This window comes from Bos indicus, chromosome 18, assembly GCF_029378745.1.
Source record: "Bos indicus isolate NIAB-ARS_2022 breed Sahiwal x Tharparkar chromosome 18, NIAB-ARS_B.indTharparkar_mat_pri_1.0, whole genome shotgun sequence".
Taxonomy (NCBI): domain Eukaryota; kingdom Metazoa; phylum Chordata; class Mammalia; order Artiodactyla; family Bovidae; genus Bos; species Bos indicus.
This window is the reverse complement of record NC_091777.1, coordinates 17,189,854-17,212,175: the sequence shown is the minus strand read 5'-3', so window position 1 is coordinate 17,212,175 and position 22,322 is coordinate 17,189,854. Positions and strand designations below refer to the sequence as shown.

At 47.6% G+C, this 22,322-nt stretch overlaps 1 protein-coding gene across 1 annotated transcript in view; it reads left to right on the top strand.

Moving 5' to 3' along the window:
- Positions 1-14,360, top strand: part of ABCC11 (ATP binding cassette subfamily C member 11) — a 78,226-nt gene extending 63,866 nt beyond the window's left edge. Inside the window, exons 23-29 of the mRNA XM_070770521.1 lie at positions 2,268-2,357; positions 3,546-3,735; positions 5,911-6,070; positions 9,771-9,849; positions 10,408-10,521; positions 13,024-13,188; positions 13,299-14,360. Of these exons, the coding sequence (XP_070626622.1) occupies positions 2,268-2,357; positions 3,546-3,735; positions 5,911-6,070; positions 9,771-9,849; positions 10,408-10,521; positions 13,024-13,188; positions 13,299-13,391 (891 nt within the window). The 3' untranslated portion in view covers positions 13,392-14,360. The remainder of the gene's footprint in view (positions 1-2,267; positions 2,358-3,545; positions 3,736-5,910; positions 6,071-9,770; positions 9,850-10,407; positions 10,522-13,023; positions 13,189-13,298) is intronic.
- Positions 14,361-22,322: the final 7,962 nt, after the last annotated feature.

Here is a 22,322-nt window from a genome sequence, read left to right as displayed (position 1 = left end):
TTACCAGCTGAACTACCCCCACTCCAGAGTGATCTTTAATTCTGGTTTTCCTCATGTCATAACCTTGGTTAGACCCTCTAGAGACTCTTTGTCTCGTTATGCACTAAACCTAAGCCATCCACCTACATTCCAGGCCCTTACATCTGGCCCTAGTCCCCACACACACTCTGTCCTCTGATCAGACTTTGACTTCTGCATGTACTCTGAGGAAATTCAGGCTTCGGGAGGCAGGTATCACACACAATGTTGCTTTGTAGCCTTGAGAGATTTCTTAGTAAATATTAGAGATACTTTTGGTTACAAGCCAAAACAAGTCATATAACCAATTCAAAATGGCCTTAGCAATCTGGGAACTTATTATCTGATGTGACCAGAAGGCTGAGGTAGGGCTGTCCTCTGTTGGCAAATTTACTGGCTTATCATGAACCCATGATCTTTAATTTTTCTGCTCTGGCATCCGCAGTCTGACTTTATCCTCAGGATTGTCTACTCAAGTTCACGGAATGGCTGCTGCAGCCCCAAACAACTCATCCTCATCCAGAAACTGCTAAAGACTGGAGAGGAGATAACTTTTTCCATGTGCCCCCTTGTAAGAACAAGGAGTTGTTTCCTAGAATACTCACATCTGAGTTTTCCTTGTGCTTCGTTGGCCAGAATTGTGTCATGGCTCACTGCTAGGGCTTCCCTGGTGGCTCAGAGGGTAAAGCGTCTGCCTGCAATGAGGGAGACGGGGGCTAGATCCCTGGGTCAGGAAGATCCCCTGGAGAAGGAAGTGGCACCCCACTCCAGTACTCTTGCCTGGAAAATCCCATAGACTGAGAAGCCTGGTAGGCTACAGTTCATGGTGTCGCAAAGAGTCGGACACGACTGAGTGACTTCACGTCACTGCTAAACCAGTCATTGGCAAGAGGATAGGGGTTAATATGATTGGTTTGAAGTAACCAAGCCTCCCTGGAATTCCAGGCTGCCAGACACCTGAACATAACAGAAGCTGTGTCAGCAAGGAACGAAGATGGGACTGGCTGTTGATAGGCAGTCAGTCAACTGTGCCTGATATCCTTTCCCAGCTCAGTGTCATTTCATGATGGTGGCCTCTTCTCTGACTTCTACAGGTTTTCCCTCCCTGGTCTCCTTAGCCCATACATACCCTTTGCTTTATCCACAGTCACATGGCCTGAGGAGCCCTGAATGGATGATGCCATTTTACTACTGTCAAGACTGTCCCCCTACTATGAACACCTGTCTCCATCCATGTTTAGCTGGCTAAATCCCACCTCTCCTTAAAAAGGTGCCTCCAGTGCCACCCCCTCCAGGAAGCCTACCCAGCAGCCCTTGTCTGGTGACTGTCCTGTGGCCATGACGGAGCTGAGTGCTTCCTCTATCATGCCGCCTTCTCGATTGACCTGTCTTTCTCCCCATTCTACTGGGTGCTCCTTGAGGGCAGGGACTGGGTCTGCTGCACTTTAAGCATGGAGCCTGGCCCAGCACCTCCATCAGAGTTTGTTGATTGACTGTATAAGGGAGTTGTTGCCTGGCACCTTCTGCATGGCCTGAGGGGTGCAGAGCATCAAAACTGGGGCCCCCATCCCAGCTCTGCCGCTGGCTTCTGGGTGATTCTGTGTGTATCACTTCCTCTCTCTGGGCCTCTGTATCCTCATCTGTGGTGCCTCCAATTCCTAAGAATTCCTGAGGCTCCTCTTAGTCTGGTTTTTCCTGAAGGCAGAGCCTGAGACAAGGACTCGGATGCAGGTAGATTATTTGTGAGATGCTGTCTAGAAAGGACCCAGGAGCAGGAGCATGTGACAGGGGAGGAGGAATTGCACTGCAAGAGTGTCATCGAGAGTCACTGCTCCATCAGCAACTAACAGGATTGTCCCTGAAGGCCAAGAGATAGGAGAGTTTATCTAATGGCTCCTTTCCCCACTAGGAGAGGGCTGCTCCCAAGGGCCGTAACTCCCATGTTTCTGGGCTGCACTTGGGCTGAGTGGGCTCCTGTAGTATGGACAAAGGTTTTGAACATAAAGCAAAGGGCACCTGAGGTGAAACAGGCTTGGTGGGATTCTCTCCTATAGCTGCCCACCACAGCTGCAGCCACACTCAGACGTAGCTCAGTGGGGCACCAGAGATACCTGCTCCTTCCCTTTAAGGGAAGTTGTCTTGGTTTGAGGAGCTACTCAGGACGAATGGCAATTTCCCACCTTTGGAAGTGGTGAGAACCTGAGGTCACCCCTACAGCCTGCTACTCAGATACTTCTCCTTTGTTCCAGCTGGCGTCCAACTTCCAGGCCAGTGTCCGGATTGGTTCAGAGGCAGAGGCATGCTTGACAGCTGTGGAGAGGATACTGCAGTACATGAAGGTGGGACACAGATCTGGCTTTGTGCAGGGAGATGTGGAAGTCTCACGTCCAGCCTTTGCAAGCCCCAGCACCTCAAGGGCCCTGAGATTTTCCCAGGAGGCAACTGGCTTCTGGTCCTTCCCCTTCAGCTCCCCCAGAAGGATATATATCATCTCTCAGAAGCTCTTCCACACTCATCAGCTCTTTTTGACCATATCCCTCATGGCACTCTTGGATATAGATGGAATGATCTGCCCTTTTTAGAAGAGAGAGGTTTGCTCAAATATAATAATGATGATAACAATAATAATTGTTATTAATATGGCTTCTATTTACGTCATAGTACTTAAGAATCCAGATGTGGAAACAGATCACCTGGGTTCAGGTCTAAGCTTTGCTCCTTGAGTCAGCTGTGTAGCCTTGTGACTTATTCAGCCTCTCAGCTCCCCATCAATGAAATGAGACAGATCACAGTATCTGTGTCATTGGGTTATTACAAAAATTAGATCACATCCTATGTAAATCACTTAACGCAGTGCCTGGCCCATAGTAAAGGCTCAGTATAATGATATCTAGATTGTTTCATTGAAACATCTAACATGTTTCATGTTTCAAAACAACTTAATATGGTTAGCTGAATTATTATCCCAATATCCAGAGGAGGAATCTTTCCTCCCAATCCAGCCACCTTGCTCAATGCAGAGTTGTGGGCTTAGAGTCAGGCAGCCCTGGGTTTGAGTCCCCATCAGCTGTGTGATCTTAACATGTCATCCGACCTGTGTGAGCCTCTATTTCCTTGCCTGTGAAATCATTTAAAATTGCCTACCTCCTAGGATAGGAATAGAAAGAAATTGTCTGCCCAAGGGCTCTGAGCTCTAAAACACAACTAACAGGAGTGAGCTAACCCTGCTATCCTGGTTATCATTATTCCAGATTCTGTGTCTTTAGAGCCTCACACAATAAATTAGAGTTTTCTATGTTAATAACATGGGAACTACCAATATGGTTTCTCACTCTTTGGGGATAAAATCATGTGCATTTCAGGTGATTGGGGGTGGGATGCTCCTCTGATCACATGGTGGTGGCTCAACCCTGATTCAAGGGCAGGCTGGGATGGTTCACACACTCAACAGCTAGAGGCCAGTGGGTCAGCAGGGGATGGGCAGAGATGGATAATCATTGATTTATTTTTCTCTGTTTGAAAACGAGACGTGTGTCCCTGAGGCTCCTTTACACATAGAAGGCGCAAGCTGTCCTCGTGGGTGGCCACAACATGGGGAAATCACGTTCCAGGATTACCAGATGAAATACAGAGACAACACGCCCATTGTCCTCAACGGCCTCAGCCTGACGATTCACAGCCAGGAAGTGGTGGGCATTGTGGGAAGGACAGGCTCTGGTGAGCTCAGGGTCCAGGGCATGCCCTGTCTTCAACATTGGATTTGGGTGTCAGACTTGTCTTCAGACATGTGGTGACTCAGTGACCCTACAAATAGTTACTGGGGACTCATTTTGTGCTAGAAGAACAAAACCCATAGTCACTGCTGTCATGGGATCCCAGTGGAGGCGACAGATGTTGACAGGTCATCAAATAAGGAATGAGGAAGATAATTGCCTTGGTGGTGAAGGCCCTGGGGAAGGAGAGGGGTGATGTTAACAGAGCCACGGAGTTGTTGGGCCCTTGAACTACAGTAGTCTGCACTCTGAGGCCAATGTTTGCGATGGAAGGGTGAACAGGGTGCAGGAACGAGTGCTTCCTGCAGGGGGCGTGCAGAGCTCTGCAAGGGCGAAGACCAGCTTGCGTGGGCTTCCCTGGTGGCTCAGATGGTAAAGAATCTGCCTGCAGTGCAGGGGACCCAGGTTTGATCCCTGGATCTGGAAGATCCCCTGGAGAAGGAAATGGCAGCCAACTCCAGTGTTCTTGCCCAAAGAATCTCATGGACAGAGGATCTTGGTGGGCTACACAGTCCATGGGCTCACAAAGAGTTGGACAGGACTGAGTGACTAACACTTTCCTTCTCCCCTCCCTCTCTCAGTCAGTTCAGTTCAGTCGCTCATTCGTGTCCGACTCTTTGCGACCCCATGAATCGCAGCACGCCAGGCCTCCCTGTCCATCACCAACTCCCGGAGTTCGCTCAAACTCACGTCCATCGAGTCGGTGATGCCATCCAGCCATCTCATCCTCTGTCGTCCCCTTCTCCTCCTGCCCCCAATCCCTCCCAGCATCAGAGTCTTTTCCAATGAGTCAGCTCTTCGCATGAGGTGGCCAAAGTACTGGAGTTTCAGCTTTAGCATCATTTCTTCCAAAGAACACCCAGGGCTGATCTCCTTCAGAATGGACTGGTTGGATCTCCTTGCAGGCCAAGGGACTCTCAAGAGTCTTCTCCAACACCACAGTTCAAAAGCATCAATTCTTCAGTGCTCAGCTTTCTTCACAGTCCAACTCTCACATCCATACGTGACCACTGGAAAAACCATAGCCTTGACTAGACGGACCTTTGTTGGCAAAGCAATGTCTCTGCTTTTCAATATGCTATCTAGGTTGGTCATAACTTTTCTTTCAAGGAGTACCTCTTTTTCCACCTGCTTCTCCCCACTTCCTTTCTCCTGGCTGACCTCTTCCTTCTCTTCCTCTCATCACTTTTGGGAGATCTGACCCAAGGTTATTCACCCCTTTCCACTTTTTGCCTTGTTCGGATCCCAGCCTTGGGCTCCAGGGGCTGCCTCCTCCAGGCAGCCCCCCAGGATGACAGGAGCCTCCCAAGTCTCTGTTTCCTCAGGCTCCTGCAGGCCTTGTACTGCTGCAAAGTGAAGAGCTCCCAGCTGTATTCTTTCATGTGCTTCTCCCTTTCCGTTTCTCCCCTGCAGCTGGGCTGAGAGGGCTGGGTCTGATGTAGAGCTGCTCTCAAGTAGTGATGGTCCAATTGACTGAATTCATCCAGTAGGTATTTAGTGAGCACTTACTGTATGCCAGGCCTGGAAACACAAAGGTGAACAAGACACATGGCTGCCCCTCACACGGACCTTACCTTTTACAGCAGAGGTTGGAAACTCAAATGTACGTGATGGGCCTGGGGTGTGAGGAAACGAGGGTGGGGAGGGCAGCGCATTGAACTTGAATACTGTTCTCTCTCAAGGAAGCAGCTATGCTTGGCTCTAGCTGCCTGTTGCCTGAGGGGATATGGGCCCAGTGTTGCCCATTTTACTGACTCTCAAGAGAATCATGCAGTTTGAGCTTTTGTATACTGGGTCTTTGGATTTTTTTTTTTTTTAATGCTGGCAAAGAATTAAAAAAGCAGCAATAACATCGTGTGTGTGAAACAAAATTTATGTGTGGGCTGGATTTACCCAGGGCTCCATTCACGCCCTCTGACTGAGGCAGTAAGAGCTGTTCATGGTTTTGGGCACCCCTTGGGGTGGGGACTGGAGACTCCAAGCCTCTTCTGCCCTCTCTGGTTCATGATGACAAGGAGTGGGTCATGGGGAGGGGAGTCTGGGGTGGACACCAGGTCTGACCTGTGCTGCCCCTCCTGCAGACTCAGGAGACAGAGCCCCACTTATTCTTGCCCTGCAGGGAAGTCCTCCTTGGGGGTGGCTCTTTTCCGCCTGGTGGAACCAGCCGGTGGCCGTATCCTCATCGACGGCGTGGACATCTGTAGCCTCAGCCTGGAGGACCTGCGGTCCAAGTTCTCAGTTATCCCTCAAGATCCAGTCCTGCTGTCGGGGACCATCAGGTGAGCGCTGGGCTGAGGCAGCCTGAGCAGAGGACAGTCTCCCAGCAGGAGTCACTGAGTGGATCCCTAGGGATGGGCTGCCACTCATCACCTATGGCCAGAGTCCCAATTTCTGGGCCTCTGCTCTCTCCTTGGTGGGAGAAGAGATGTCCTTGATGAATGAATGAGGTCTGGATACACACAAGAACACTTCAATCAAAAGGCCTAAACAAAAGGCCTAATTTTAATTTTTAAAAACCCTAATGGGATTGGTCAGATTTCATATCACTATCAGTGTTTGCTCTGTGGTTGACCACATATTTCCATGTCTGGATGTGGTTTATTCTCTTCTGTCTCCCTCTGGATAAGGCCAACAGGGGTGTTTAAGCTCGATGTTTGCAATCCAGGCAGTCCCGTCAGTGAGGCAGATGGAACTGGGTCTCTGGCCTCCTCGCCACACTTTCTGTTTCTTCTGAAGGCAACTTGGGGATTAAGCATCATCCAGGTTACTGCCGGTGCTTGTTAGTGCTTCTTAGCCGCGTGGGAGTCCACGGTACGGAGTCTGAGGAAGGATGAGGCATGAAAATGAAGCTGGGTGCCTCACATACAGGGATATCTAAGGGCATTTATCTTCTTAGAGGCAAGAGGATAGACTAACCACAGAGCTTCAGTCATCCATTTATTTATTTACCCATCATTCATTCATTCCTTCATCCTTTCATCCACTTAACTTGCCTTTTCTGAGCCTCTGCCAGGTCGACATTGTGCTAGGGACTGGGGACACTTGGATGAATGATCAGTGCCCTTCTTCCCCTCAGAAGTTCACATTCAAGGGTGCGGGGAGTTGTAGACATGTAAGACCTGTCAAGTTATAATATTAATACAAGGATGTAATTTGCTAGATCAGAGATATAAACCCAGTGCTAAGGGAACCTAAAAGTAGGACAAATAACTCTGCCTGGGGGAATTCAGAAAGCTTTCCAGAGAAGCAGGGGAGGCCTTTGAGTAGGGTCTTGAAGGCTAAGTAGAAGACTGCACGGCAGAAAAAAGGAGGAAAGCCTTTCCAAGGAGAGTGCGTACTGTATGCACAGAGAACATTGTACCAATTGTGTTGTTTTAGAGGAATGAGATAAAATTTAGTGATAGATTTCTGTGTTAAGGTAGAAGTTGGCCCGAATCTATCGTGCCTTGATATAGGAGTAGTAGAAACATGAATTAATATTTATTGAACATTTAAATGTGCCAGCCCTATGCTTTAATGTTCTGGGTCATTGCAGTGTCAGAGCAACTCTGTGAGGTGGGCACTATTACTTTCTACAAACTGAACTTAGGATAGTGACTTATTGAAGGAGACACACACACAAAAGGTAGAGATGAGATACAACTCCAGATACTATCGCCCTACCGAGTCATAGTACCTCCCCTCCCCCCACACTGCTTGCAGCAGAAAGTGTGCACCGGCGGACAGGAGACCTGGGTTCCCTGCCTTTCGAGGTTCTGTCTAACTCTGAGTATCTTGATGCCAGCCTGTCTCTCTGACGTGTGGTATGAGCTTGAACAAGCCACTTAACACTGATAAGTCATAATTTTCTCATCAATAAAAGAGATCCGTCTCATGAGGAAGAGGATGTCAATGAACCCATCTGTAAAAATGCTTTGGCAATTGCCAAATATTAAGCAAATAGGGCATTCTATCTTCTGCCTCTTCAATCTAGCCATACACACAGAATGTATGTTGAACTGGGGGGAAAAAAAAACAGCGGTTAAGACAGTTTTCAACTGGGACTGAGTGGCTGCATAACAAGGATGTGTTTATAATGTTTCCTATGCCAAATGCCAGGGCAAACCTTAATGGGTATAAAGTCCAATTAGATCCAAATATGATGTTAGTTGCCTGGATGATCAGTTAGGATTCCTTCTCTGCAAGAGACAGGAAAAAAAAAAAACAACCTTACCACAATGAGATAACACCTTATACCTACTAGACTAGCGATAAGAAAAGAAAAAGGAACATAACAAGTGTTGGTAAGAATGTTGAGAAATTGGAACCCTCAGGAACTATTGGTGAGAACGTAAAATAGCACAGCCACTGTGGAAAACAATTTGGTGGTTCCTCAAAGAGTTAAATGTAGAATTATCATATGATCCACCAAACCTGGTTCTACAGATTTGAAAGAATTAAATTTCAAGAATCAAATCTACAGATTTGAAAGAATTACCTCAGAATTGAAAGCAGGGCTTAACAGATACTTGTATAACAGTGCTTATGACCTTATTCACAATAGCCAAAAGGTAGAAACACCCAAATGTCCATTGACAGATGAATGGATGAACAAAATGTGACCTATACAAACTGTGGTATATCATTCAATCAGAAACAAATGAAAAATTGATACATGATACAACATGGATGGATCTTGAAAGCATTATGCTAAGTGAAGTAAGCCAGATGCAGGATGCTTCAGTCGTGTCCTACTCTTTGTGACCCTATGGACTGAAGCCTGCCAGGCTCCTCTGTCCATGCGATTCTCCAGGCAAGAATACTGGAGTGGGTTGCCGTGCCCTCCTCCAGGGGATCTTTCCCAACCCGTGGGATCGAACTGAGTCTATGATGTCTACCTGTATTGGCAGGCGGGTTCTTTACCACTAATGCCACCTGGGAAGCTCCAAATATTGTATATTTCCATGTAAATGAGATACCAGGAATAGGCAAACCTGTAGAAACAGAAAGTAGAAAAGAGGTTACCAGGGGATAAGGGAGGAAGGGGAGGGAGAACGTTCAATCGGCAGAGTTTTTATTGGTGTTGATGAGTTTTAGTGGTTGTTACCTGACATTGTAAATGTGTTGAACGCCACTAAATTGTACAGTTACAGTTAAAATGATAAATATTCTGTTATGTATATGCTAACACACACTGAGACGCGCACACACACCCCAGATGGCTTAAGCTAAAAGAACCTCTTGAATCACAAAACAGGAAAGCCAAGGTTGATTCAAAGGACCAATATCCCCTTCAGTCTGCCTTGGCTTCATCCTTGGGCTCCACTGTGGGCCGTGGGGGCTCCATGTCTCCTCTTCCTGAGGCAAGATGGTTGTAGCCTCATTTGTGCAGTTGGTGAGAAAGTACAAACCCTTTTTCTGGTGATTGTTGTCTAGGTCCTGAGATACATTCTGATTGGTTACCTTCCCCACCCCTCAGCCAATGGCTGCGGCCAGGGGTTACCACCTTCTGGTTTGCTTCCACCCGAGTCTGCTCCACCTGGACCACACAGGCTTGATGGCTAGGAAGGAGGTGGCCCCCAAACAAGACTTGGGAGCTGCTGCCTGCAGAAGGAAGAGGTACTGGGAAGGCACAAGGAAGACCACCTGTGGGAGTTTGATGAGTTTCTCTGGATCCAATAATCCAGCTGTAACCATCCTGACTACCCTGGTGGCTCAGATGGCAAGAAGTCTGCCTGCAATGCAATACACCTGGGTTCAATCCCTGGGTCCGGAAGATCCCCCAAAGATGGAAATGGCAACCTACTCCAGTATTCTAGACTGGAAAATTCCACGGACAGAGGAGCCTGGTGGGCCTACAGGCCATGGGATCCCAAAGAGTTGGACACAACTGAGCAAGTTTCACTTACTCAACCATCCTCGGTCACGTGCTCTGTGGGGTGCAGACAACTCAATGGGCAAGTGTGCTTCTTGAACACTTCTCTTTCTCTCCTGAGGCAGATTCAACCTGGACCCTTTTCACCGCTGCACAGACGAGCAGATCTGGGATGCCTTGAAGAGGACGTTCCTGAACAAGACGGTAAGCGTGAGGCTGAATTCTCAGTCCTGCTGGTCCTCCAGGCTCCTCTGGTGCGGTGTGCCAGACGCTGCGTGGATTAAATCATCTCACGGGAATGAGATGGTTTGAGATCCCTAGATAAGGGCTGATGATGCCAGTAGTAAGCCAGGCATTTACCAGCTCAGGGCAAGGCGGGTACAGCTTTGTCTTTCTGGTGCTCACAGTCAGGAAACTCAGATGGGACCAGTGCTGTGTAGGTAGTGATGAGAACTGCAGACACCGCAGTGGGTGGCCAGCCAGGGCCTCTGTAGAGACACACATTTGACAGACCAAATGCTGAGGGGGCAGCTGGGCACAGATCCTTGAGAGAACATTCCATGTTTAAAAACTAGCAGGTGCAAAGACCTTGTGAGGGGAACTGGATGGGCAGAGCTGGGGACGAGAAAGGTCAGTGTCTGGAGTATGGAGACAGGGGCGGGGAGGGCTTGTCACAGACAGGACAGGACAGGAGAGGTACGAGGGGGTCAGTTTTAGAACTCATCCCACTGTGGCTCACGGGCGTCTTCCTCGATATCACAGATCTCAAAGTTGCCACAAGGCTTGCAAGCAGAAGTTACAGAAAATGGCTCAAACTTCTCCGTGGGGGAGCGGCAGCTGCTCTGCATTGCCCGGGCCCTCCTCTGCAGCTCCAAGGTGAGAGCTGTGGGGCACGTGAGGGGTCTGGGGGATGCCCAGCTTGGGAAACACACTGCTGTTTCTCCCTCAGGCACCTGGGACTCTGGGCTCCACCCTGGGTTCTGTCCACAAATCCACAAAGGGCTTGATGGTAACTTTCTGCCATTCTGGGCAACCCTGCCTATGGAAGGGGGGCCTCTCTGCCCACGTACTCCGCACCCTGGCACCCCAACCTAGACTTGAAACGTCCTTGCCACAACCAAGCCCCAATGCACGCCTCCTGCACAAGCCACAAGGCTAGAGATAAATTCACTCAAAGTCGCCTACTGTGCTTTCCTTTTAAAACTTGGGGGCAGGACATTCCCTCATCTTTATTAGATGTGAGAATCAGATGACACCTGTTCAGGAGCAAAAGAACATTTTTTTCTTAAAGTTTCATCCATCCAACAGTGTTTCTTCAGTTCAGTTCAGTTCAGTCACTCAGTCGTGTCCGACTCTTTGCGACCCCATGGACCGCAGCACGCCAGACCTCCCTGTCCATCACCAACTCCCAGAGTTCACTCAAACTCACATCCATCGAGTCGGTGATGCCATCCAGCCATCTCATCCTCTGTCGTCCCCTTCTCCTCCCACCTTCAATGTTTCCCAGCATCAGGCTCTTTTCAAATGAGTCAGCTCTTCGCATCAGGTGGCCAAAGCATTTGAGTTTCAGCTTTAGCACCAGTCCTTCCAATGAACACCCAGGACTGGTCTCCTTTAGAATGGACTGGTTGGATCTCCTTGCAGGCCAAGGGACTCTCAAGAGTCTTCTCCAACACCACAGTTCAAAAGCATCAATTCTTCGGCCCTCAGCCTTCTTCACAGTCCAACTCCCACATCCATACATGACCACAGGAAAAGCCATAGCCTTGACTAGACAGACCTTTGTTGGTTTAAAATTTTCCAAATATTTCAGATACTACAGGGGCTACTTAGGAGCCAACTTTCCCTCACAAGTGAGGCGCTGTACACACACACACCCATACCTCCACACTCACACAGGTATACATACTTGCACACACAGGCACATGCAATACACAACATGGTCAGTTAATGAGCAGTGCAAAAATTGTTGGTGCGACAGTCAGAGCTGAGGGGAAGAGCAGACAGAGCTCCGTGGGGCCTGGAGCAGGGAGGTTTCAGAGGAGGAAGCACTTTCCCGTCTTGCTAAGAGAGAGGGGTGACAGGCCTGGCAATGTGTAGGTAACATTTTCTTAACCCCTCAGTTCCGTATTTCAGTTACTGAGCTGCTTGGTGTGAAGGCTGCTTTCTCTAGATTGTTTTCCCAGTTTGCGTCATCACTTTATGATTTTTGTCATATCTGTGTACCACCTAGCCTGTGATTTACTTGTGATGCCTTGTCTTGTGAAGGAGCAAAAATCACACTTTCTATGCCAATTAAATTCTTCCAATGCATATTTTTTTTAAACTTTTTTATTTTGTGTTGGGGTATAGCCGATTAACAATGTTGTGATCGTTTCAGGCCAATAACAAAGGAACTCAGCCATACATATACATGTATCCATTCTCCCCCAAACTCCCCTCCCATCCAGGCTCATAACATTGAGCAGAGTTCCCTTTGCTACACAATAGGACCTTGTTGTTTATCCATTTTAAATATAGCTGTGTGTACATGTCCATCCCCAACCCTCTAACTATCCCTTCTCCCCTTTCTTCCCCTGAAACTGAAAGTTTGTTCTCTATGTCTGCTAGTCTCTTTCTGTTTTGTAAGTTCATTTGTATCATTTCTTTTTAGATCCTACATATAAGGGATGTCATATTTCTCTTTCTCTGTCTTACTTCACTCAATATGACAATCTCTAGGGCCATCCATGTTGCTGCAAATGGCATCTGATGTATATTGTTAATGAAAGAAATACAAACATGTTAAAGTAAAAAGTGCATTTATCCACATACTAGCTGCACCATCTCTTCTGCCACCCGGGTGTGCTTGGCTGTCCTGAGAGGAACATTGCTCTACGTTAATTCAGGCAAATAGGAAGGCAGTTCATAAAACAGGAAGTTGCTACTGGCACATTTTCACTTTTAAGAACTTAATTTTCTGGTCACTAAAGAAGGTGTCCCTGGTAGTTCAGATTGTAAGGAATCTGCCTGCAATGCAGGAGACCTGGGTTCTATCCCTGGGTTGGGAAGACCCCCTGGAGAAGGAAATGGTAACCCACTTCCAGGATTCTTGCCTGGAGAATTCCATGGACAGAGGAGCCTGGCGGGCTACAGTCCATGGGGTTGCAAAGAGTCAGACACAACTAAGCTACTAACAGACACAAAGTGTAGTTAGCTCTTGGTTGAGACTTAACATTCTCTTCATAATGTGATGGATAACTTAAAGCTCCAGGTGGGTTTCGAACCAAGTCCAAAGATTTTCCAGCTGAGGTACTAGGCAGACTGGCAGTCACCCCAGGACTAGACCCAGGGTTGAGTCTGAGGAGGCTGCCTTCACTCCTCTTTCTTACCTACCAGATCGTCCTTATTGATGAGGCCACAGCCTCCCTCGACTTGGAGACGGACATCCTCATCCAACACGTAATCCGTGAAAGTTTCCGGGGCTGCACAGTGCTGATCATCGCGCACCGTGTCACCACCATCCTCAACTGCGACCGCATCCTGGTCATGGGCAACGGGAAGGTGAGGGGACACCCCCAGGCCGCTGGGAGGATGGCGCCCAGGCCTTCGGATCCCTCAGGACTGAGCTCAGCTGCACCCTGCTTCCCTCCCCTTCTCTCTCTGCCTCCCAGGTGGTGGAGTTTGACAAGCCTGAGGTCCTGCAGAGGAAGCCGGGGTCCACGTTCGCAGCCCTGCTGGCAATAGCCAGTAGTTCCATGAGCTGAGGAGGCGGGACTGCGTGGAGGCAGGCGTGGCTGAGCCGGCCATGGTGCAGTAGTCAGAGCCGGCGGGGAAGACTGCAGCCTGAAGCCTCCTCTGCAGAGATGGCTGCTTCTCTGCAAAGCAGGGCTGGAGTGTGCTCCAAGTGCTGGTGATGGGCGGGAAAAGGACATTGAGGGAGCACAGCCTGGAGTAGGGCACTTGCTGGCTCCCCTGGAGACCACGGAGGAATTTCATAATAATGATAAAGTTTATTACAATTTCTGATTGGTGTTAAGAGTGTTGCAAGTGGTATACTGATTTTGTAAAAAAGAAAAAAAAAAAGGAAAAGTCGCACTCTCAGTTCTGCTTTCTCTGTTAGCTGGTATTCATTCAGCTACAGCAAACAGAAATGTTCTTAAGCTTTCTGGTAAAAGGGACGTTATTAGCTCATGTAATGGAAAGTTCCAGAAAAAACTCTGGGTTGAGTGCCAGTATCAAAAGGACATCTGCCGTGTGGGCTCTGCCTTTCTTCACTCAGCCTCACTTTCATTTGCTTGACTTCACTCTCTGGCCTTCTGTCCTCACGGTACAGCACGGCTGCCAGCCGCCCGAGGCTCACATTCCACCCGCTCCATACTCCCAGTCCTCTTTCTCCAGGGATCCCAGCAAAACTCCAGCGCTAAATCACTGGGCCAACTTGAGTTGCTCATCCCTGAACTAGTTATGTGTTAGGCTGCTGGAATGCAGTGAGGGGCCAGGCCCAAATTGTATGCCTGTACCCGGGCCTGGGGAGGCAATCAGCTACCCTGAATCACATAAATGGAGAATGGAGAGGGATGCTTCCCCAAAATAAAATTGGGGTGTTATTACTACGTTAGGAAAGAGTGGGCAGCTCCCAAACAGTAGCTGTCTATCCTGTGCTTGCTTACTAATTGGAGCATAGATGGGTGAAATAAAGAGTTAACTTATTATTAATACATATGCCAACTGAAAATAAGATCATTTGTGTCCCCCTACCCCTAATGGTTATGCTGCCGCTAAGTCGCTTCAGTCGTGTCCGACTCTGTGCGACTCCATAGACAGCAGCCCACCAGGCTCCCCCGTCCCTGGGATTCTCCAGGCAAGAACACTGGAGCGGGTTGCCATTTCCTTCTCTAATGCATGAAAGTGAAAAGTGAAAGGGAAGTCGCTCAGTCATGTCCGACTCTTAGCGACCCCATGGACTACAGCCTACCAGGCTCCTCCGTCCATGGGATTTTCCAGGCAAGAGTACTGGAGTGGGGTGCCATTGCCTTCTCCCCTAATGGTTATAGATATATATAAATAGAAAGGGTAATTATTTTCAATTTACTTATAGGGAGACCTCATTGTTTGAGGAGAATATGTTTCAAAGTACTTTCCTTTTGTTTTCAGATTAGTGTCTGGTTTTGCCCTAAGAAAGATCAATTCAGTAAATGAGTATTTTTTACTCTGTTGCAGTGGGGTGGATGCTGGGGACATAATGATGTACCCACCCTCATGGAATTTGTCCTCCAGAGAGTAAATAGAGAGTGAAAGTTGCTCAGTGTCTGACTGTTTGTGACCCCATGGACTGTGAAATTCTTCAGGCCAGAATACTGGAGTGGGGTAGCAGTTCCCTTCTTCAGGGAAATCTTCCTAACCCAGGAATCGAACCCAGGTCTCCCACATTGCAGACAGATTCTTTACCAGCTGAGCCACCAGGGAAGCCCTCTCAGAGATTAACTAGTTAGCAAGTAAACAGGGGGTTTTAACACCAAGCGACAGGAGGCAAGGGCAGGGTTCAGGAGATGGAGGCAGTCAGAGCAAGCTTCTTGGTGGAAGAGATGAGACCAGAGAAATGGACAAAGGTTTGCTCAGATGAAGGGGACGGGGGTAAGGAAGACTGTCCCAGGCAGAGAGAAAAGCAAACAAACCCCTGTGGGAATGAACTGTGGCAGGGCTGATTCAACAGCGGGACCTGAGCTAGTGCCACGTGTGCATCGCCTCTGTGCCCTTCCTGGTTCTTAGGCAGCACCCGCTTCTCTCCTGAGAGCGTTTCCCAGGTGGATGTCTTCTCTCTTAAAAATCCTTTTGTTCAGTGGGTCCTCTTCCCCTCATCCTTGCTTTTTCCTCCTGGGCCCCTGAAGAGTGGCTGCTCCTGCTCCCAGCCTGGTACAACTCTGCAGGGTCGCAGAGCTGCTCGTCGGCAAGTTGAAGATCACTCTCCTCGCCTGGCCCTGCCCTCTCCCAGAGCTGCCATGGGGCAGCTGCCTGTGTCACTGGGAGAGTGCTCCACATACTCAGTGCTGCTGCCTCATGGGACAAAGTTAGCTGCCTGTTTTCCTTCAGTTGGCCAGCAGATGGCAGGCTCTTCCCAAAAATGCGGGGAAGGTCCCGCGGGTTCCAGGTCTAGATCCACTGAGAACTACTGTTGACCCCTTAGTCAGAGGACAAGAACCAGAGCCCGTTTCCACTAGGTCTTCAGGGCATCATTTCACCTCTCCTCACAGCAGCTTCTCTTCAGGGCAGGTTCTCAGCCTTCCCAGCACACTGGAGTCACCCAAGGTGCTTAAAATATCCTGATGGAGGTCCACCCCTAGGTGTTTTGATTTCATTGGTTTGAGGTAGAGAGTGTACATTGGGATTTTTAAAGCGGTAAGTGAATCTAATATGCAGTGGAAATTGAGAACCATTGGCTCCAAACAACAATAAAGCAAAACTGTTTGAAAAAATAATATATGATTTTTTTTTTTTTTTTAAAACAACAGACTCTTGAGAGTCCCTTGGACTGCAGGGAGATCCAACCAGTCCATTCTGAAGGAGATCAGCCCTGGGTGTTCTTTGGAAGGACTGATGCTAAAGCAGAAACTCCAATACTTTGGCCACCTCATGCGAAGAGTTGACTCGTTGGAAAAGACTCTGATGCTGGGAGGGATTGGGGGCAGGAGGAGAAGGGGATGGCAGAGGATGAGATGGCTGGATGGCATCACTGACTTGATGGACATGGGTTTGGGTGTATTCTGAGAGTTGGTGATGGACAGGGAGGCCTGGCGTGCTGCAATTCATGGGGTCGCAAAGAGTCGGACACGACTGAGCAACTGAACTGAACTGAACTGATTGGTGATATTTTATTCCTTAAGTTGAATGATGAGTATATGAGTTTGTTTTCTTTAATTCTTTATATATTTGGGGGCTATCTGAACTATATTGTAATACAGTTTTAAAAATTGATTTTTTTTTTTTTTTTTAATTTTAGCTGCACTGGGTCTTCGTTGCAGCACACAGAATTCTTTAGTTGCAATGCATGGACTTAGCTGCCCATGGGATGTGGGATTTTAGTTCCCTGACCAGGGATCAAAGGCCAGGGATCAAAGCCACATTCTCTGCATTGAAAGGTGAATTCTTAATCATTGGACCACCAGGGAAGTCCCCCCAAAAACTGATATTTCAAAAATAACCTAAAAATATTTATAATGAGAGAACGCAGCTCCACTTCCTTATATTTACTTAGTGCTGTGCTTAGTCACTCAGTCGAGTCCGACTCTTTGCGACTCCATGGACTGTAGCCCTCCAGGCTCCTCAGTCCGTGGGATTCTCCAGGCAAGAGTACTGGAGTGGGTTGCCATGCCCTCCTCCAGGGGATCTTCCCAACCCAGGGATCTAACCCAGGTCTCCTGCATTGCAGGAGGGTTCTTTACTGTCTGAGTCACTAGGGAAGCCCATATTTGCTTAGTGGTTTGCCATTATTTGTATTTTCAATTACATCCCTACGGGGATGGGAGAGTATTTTTAGTGTTCAGGGATCTAAAGGCCTCCATCGGCCGCCAGGGCCCAGTCCCCCTCCTGGTTGAGTGCTGTGGACAAACTTCAACACAAACTGTGTGGTGTGGATGTGGTCACAGAGACAACAAGCAGATGTGTAGATCGAAGGAGACAGCGGTCCACCTGGCCCTGCCCTGCCCTCTGCCTCTAGCTCTGGGCACTATTTTAAGAGAAACACAAGTACATGGAGACTCTTCCAAGGGCGACCACTAGGTGGCCTGAGCTATGTTGTGAGGAGAAGGACCAGGAAGGTAGAGGGAGTCTTCACTTTCCCTAAGGGCTTCCTCTAGGAACAGCTCCAGAGGGCAGCCCCAGATCCCCAGGAACAAACACTCTTCATCTGGAAAGGTCGGGCTAGGAGCTGCCCCTGGCTGGAAGCCTTTTCTGAATCAGACAGTTCTCCCCGGTGTAGGGCAAGGGGCACAGCTGGTATTTCCAGGCTCCGAGGATTCCCACAAGACTGAGTCCTGGAAGGGATTCTCTGTGTGTGGGAAATCAGACTGGATAACTTCTAGGGCATATATGACTCCAGGATGCAATGGTGAACATAATAATGCCAATGGCAGGAGTTCTTTAGCCTGGAGGGCTAAAGCAAACCTTGCCAGGGCCCGCACCCCAACACACTTTCTGATTCAGGAAGTCTGGAGTGGGGCTCGAGAATTTGCCTTTCTAACAAGTTCCCAGATGTTGCTGATGCCGGACCCAGCACCATACTCTCAGAACCCAGGGGTTAGCAAGATGACTCTATCCTGTAGGGGCTAGACCGCAAAGGTTTAAACCTTGGTTCTAATATGTTCTCCAAAGTTTCCCCAAAGTCCATTTCTGGGGCACGTTTATTTCTATGACCTCTTTTGGTTCACACTCCAGAGCGACCCCCTTGGACCATACAGACACTTGTTTCCTCCATTACATTGACTCAGAAGGAGAGCTTAGCACTTTCTCTTAATTTCCTTATTCCCTTTGTATGTGTGAAAGTGATAGTCGCTCAGTGATGTAGACTTCAGTGGACTCTGGGCCAAGGGGGAGTTTCTGTGCTAGTCTGCTTCATACTGCTCATCGCACCCTCTGAGTTCTCTCTGCTTCCACTTCCCAAGCCCTGACCTGTGCTACTCAGAACTGTTCATTTCTCTCTGTTGATGACTTTTCCTGCTGGGCAAGTCTTCAGGGTCGTATAGTTTACCTCAAGAGACTGGTCAAGGCAGTTCTTTAAACAAACAAAAACCAGTTTCCACCCTATGATAGGTGCCAGCTGTTAAGATAGTACCATCTCACCCTCATTAACCTAAATGTGGTAGTCTATCCAGCTCTGTGGAATCCAGCTATGTCAAAGTCAGAAGCAACTTCAGACACTGTCAGTTCAGATGTTCTTAACCTGTAGTCCATGGACTCCTTAGCTAGATTCAGGGGAGCCATCGATTTGAATGGGAAAAACTGTTTTGTTTTTACTGACAGAAATTTCCATGGATTATGAATGAGACAACAAGCTATAATGGTATCAACACAGCCTGTGACTTTGTCCTCAATAGAAATCATCAGTTTTCTCAAATCTTACTTCAGCTGTTTCAGATGTCTCAAAATACCATTTATTTTATTTTATTATGTATTTATTTAGCTGTGCTGGGTCTTAGTTGAGGCATATGGGATCTTAGTTGCAGCACATAGGATCTTGTTCCCTGACCAGGGATTGAACCCAGGCCCCTGCACTGGGAGTCTCTGGACCACCAGAGACGTCTCACAAAATATCATTTATATGCATCACTGCTTTGAAATTATAGTAGTTATTTACTGTATCAGTAGAGAAGCACACATATGACAATGTCTGATTTTACTTTTTACATACTGTTTAGCTAACTATGTATCAGTGTAATTGGTTTTCTTCCCACTCCTGTGTAGTTTATCTTATGCATTAGAAACTCTATTCTGAATGTCAAAGAGATCCATGGCACAAAAAGGGTTAAGAACCGTCATTTATTTGCATTCTTGATTTTACAGAGGGAAGCTGAGTCCCAGACAGAGGCTTCTTGCCCACAACTATACCACTGGCTGGCTTGGGACTTGACTCTAAAACAGAGGAATAGAAGGGGCAGGAGAGGGGACTTCCCTGGTAGTCTAGTGGTTAAGACTCTGAGCTCTCAATGCAAGGGGAGTGGTTTTGATCCGTGGTAAGAGAACTAAGATCCTGCATGCTATGCGGTGTGGCCAAAAATTAAAAACAAAACAAACAAAATAAAATTAGATTGTGAAAAAAAGAAAGGACAAGAGGGTAGCAAGGCTGGGGAGAAAGGTCTCGCCCAATACTGTGCTCGGGCATGGTTTGCTCAGAGCAGGGAGTGATCCCCTCACACAAACTCCAGTGTTGCTGCCTGGCTGATCCTTCCCTAGTTCCTGCGGCCATTGCAGGAGCTCTAAGCAGTAACAGGGCAAAACCATTTCTCATTACAGCAAAGAGGAGTATAATTTTCCCACTTAATAATGATGCTTCCTGGCCAGTCCTTGGTTCCCAAATGCTTTGTTGTTTGAGCTGCGCTCTAGCAACAACTGACTGATTCAGAACCTTCTGTTCCAATAGGACAGTCCCAGTCCCACTCGGCATTTACTGGGATGCTCCTCACCCCCTTCCCCACACTCATCAATACACTTCACAGTTCTGGGCTTGTGCCTGATTCATGATTTAGAGCTTACAGAGAACGACCACACAAAATACTTACCATAAGATTGTGCACATTAGCTAGAGAGGGTTAAGAGTCTTCACTCTGAGTTCCTTAACAGTTAGCATGAAGAAAGAAGAAAGATGTGTTACAAGAACTTCACGAACCAATCATTTAAAAAAAATATAGTTGTTGACAATGAGCATAGTTTTCCTGGTCCTGAGAAAGGAGGGTCATCTTTCCCACGTGTGGAATATTGCTCAGCCGTAAAAAACACATTTGAGTCCATTCTAATGAGGTGGATGAACCTAGAGCCTATTTTACAGAGTGAAGTAAGTCAGAAAGAGAAAAACAAATGTTATATATTAACACATATATATGGAATCTAGAAAAATCGGCAGCAATGGAAATGCAGACGTGGAGAAACAGACTTGTGGACACAGTGAAGGGAGGAGAGGATGGGATGAACTGGGAGAGCAGCATGGAAACACACATTACTACATGTGAAATAGACAGCCAGTGGGAATTTGCTGTATGAGGCAGGGAGCTCAAATCCAGCATTCGGTGGCAACGTAGAGGGCTGGGATGGTGTGGGTGGTGCGAGGGAGGTTCAGGAGGGAGGGAACGTGTGGGCCTACGGCTGATTCATGTTGTTGCATGACGGAAACCAACACGATGTGGTAGACAATTATCCTCCAATTAAAATAAACAAAAGAGCATTGTCTTCCAAAGATGTGCTCAGGTCTTTATAAGTGGCAGAGCTGAGCCAGAACACAAGTTTTCTGCCCAAGAACATGTTTTGTGTTTTCCAAGAGGCTTGCTTTCTGAACGCTGTATGCACACATGTCTGGTTCACTCATTTATGTTTCCTCCGCTTCCTGTTCTAAAAGTCCATTTGAATTCCAAGTTACTTTGCAAAATCATTTGACATCAGCTTTGTTTGATCTTCCCCTTGTATCTCTCTCCTGATTTCACAGGCAAACAAGCAAAAATGAAAACCCCAAACTTCTTCCTTTAGCAGATACTTTGTGTCCTTCCAACAGCAGCTGGGAAGGTAGAATTCCTATTTCCTGTGAGAGCTTGCTAATTAAAAAATTATTATTCACAAATAATAGCTACCATTTACTGAGTGTTTACTATGTCTAAGACACTGTGTTAAACACTTACATTATCTAATCCCCAGTTAATTTGCAATGCTTGGAAGTTAGTATTCTCATTTTGTAGCTGGAGAAATTGAAATTTAGATACTTTGAGCTCAGATCTAATTCCAGAGTTCCTATTCCTAACTGCCACACGTTGCTGATTCTGTACGACTCCATATGCCCATCTCTGTGTGCTTCCTGGGGTAGTCGAGCCCCGTCTCCCTGTCTGTCTCTTTCTCCCTTTATTATTTCTCCCCCCTCCCCTTTTTTTCTTCCTTCCTTACCTCCCCACCTCCCAGCTTCCTCCCTCCGACCTTCTCTTCCTTCCTTCCTTCACCTCTCTGCTTCATACACATACATTTTTTAAAATATTAAGCAATTTTTTGAGGTTGGTTGAGTTCATGCCTTTTATGCTTTGTTGGTGAAGGCAGGAAGAGGGAGGATTTCAGACAGAGAGTGACTTTGGAATAAAGGCCTCATAGAACTTCAGAGCTGGAAAATCCTCCAGAGGAGCGGTCCTGAAACTTTGCACTGAGTGCAGCATCAGAGTCCTGATACAGGCATGGACACTTATTTACTATGATGTACTGCATATATGCACAAACATATTTGTACACACAAAAAATAGAATTTTTATAAGGATGAGGACAATTTAGAAAGGATTTCTAAAATTTTTATTTTCTTCTTATACTCCAGTGGATTCTCTGCCTCTGCAACCCCCTCCATGGGGGTGTGTACTCCCTGCCTGGGCCTCGGTGCCCAGAGCTTCTGTGAGTGTTCTCGCCACCTGGACAGGAGCTTGTCTGTGCTTCTCCTAAGGACTCCCTGGGGTGGCGACTGCATGGGCCCTCTCCGTGATTCATGCCCCAGCCTGCTGCGTGATCAGCCAAATGATCTTCTGGATGTGGCACCTCAAACTGTATCGTGGTAGAACCAGTTTCTATAGGGCTTCTATAGACATGGAGGAAAATTGCCTGTTCTTCTCCTTCCATAAACGCGGCAGCATTTGAATCTGTTTGGAAATTGTGAAAGTCAGTCTGTGCTGGGTTTTGAGACCTCCTGGGGTTGTTGTGAAGATCAAGTGATGAAAGGAGGCAGGACTTTGTGATACACAAAGGCCCTACAAAAGTCAAGTTATATTATTAGCTGTGATGTGCTTTTATGGAGGTAGGAGTGAAGGCAAATAAAACGAGACTGCTTAGACTTGCTGAGAGAGAGCCTCTGCAGGCCCAGCACCCCCCTGAGTTCAGGGAAACTTCCTCCTGGGAAGGTTTTCCTATATTGTCTGCAGTTCAGTTCAGTTTGGTCGCTCAATCGTGTCTGACACTTTGGGACCCCATGG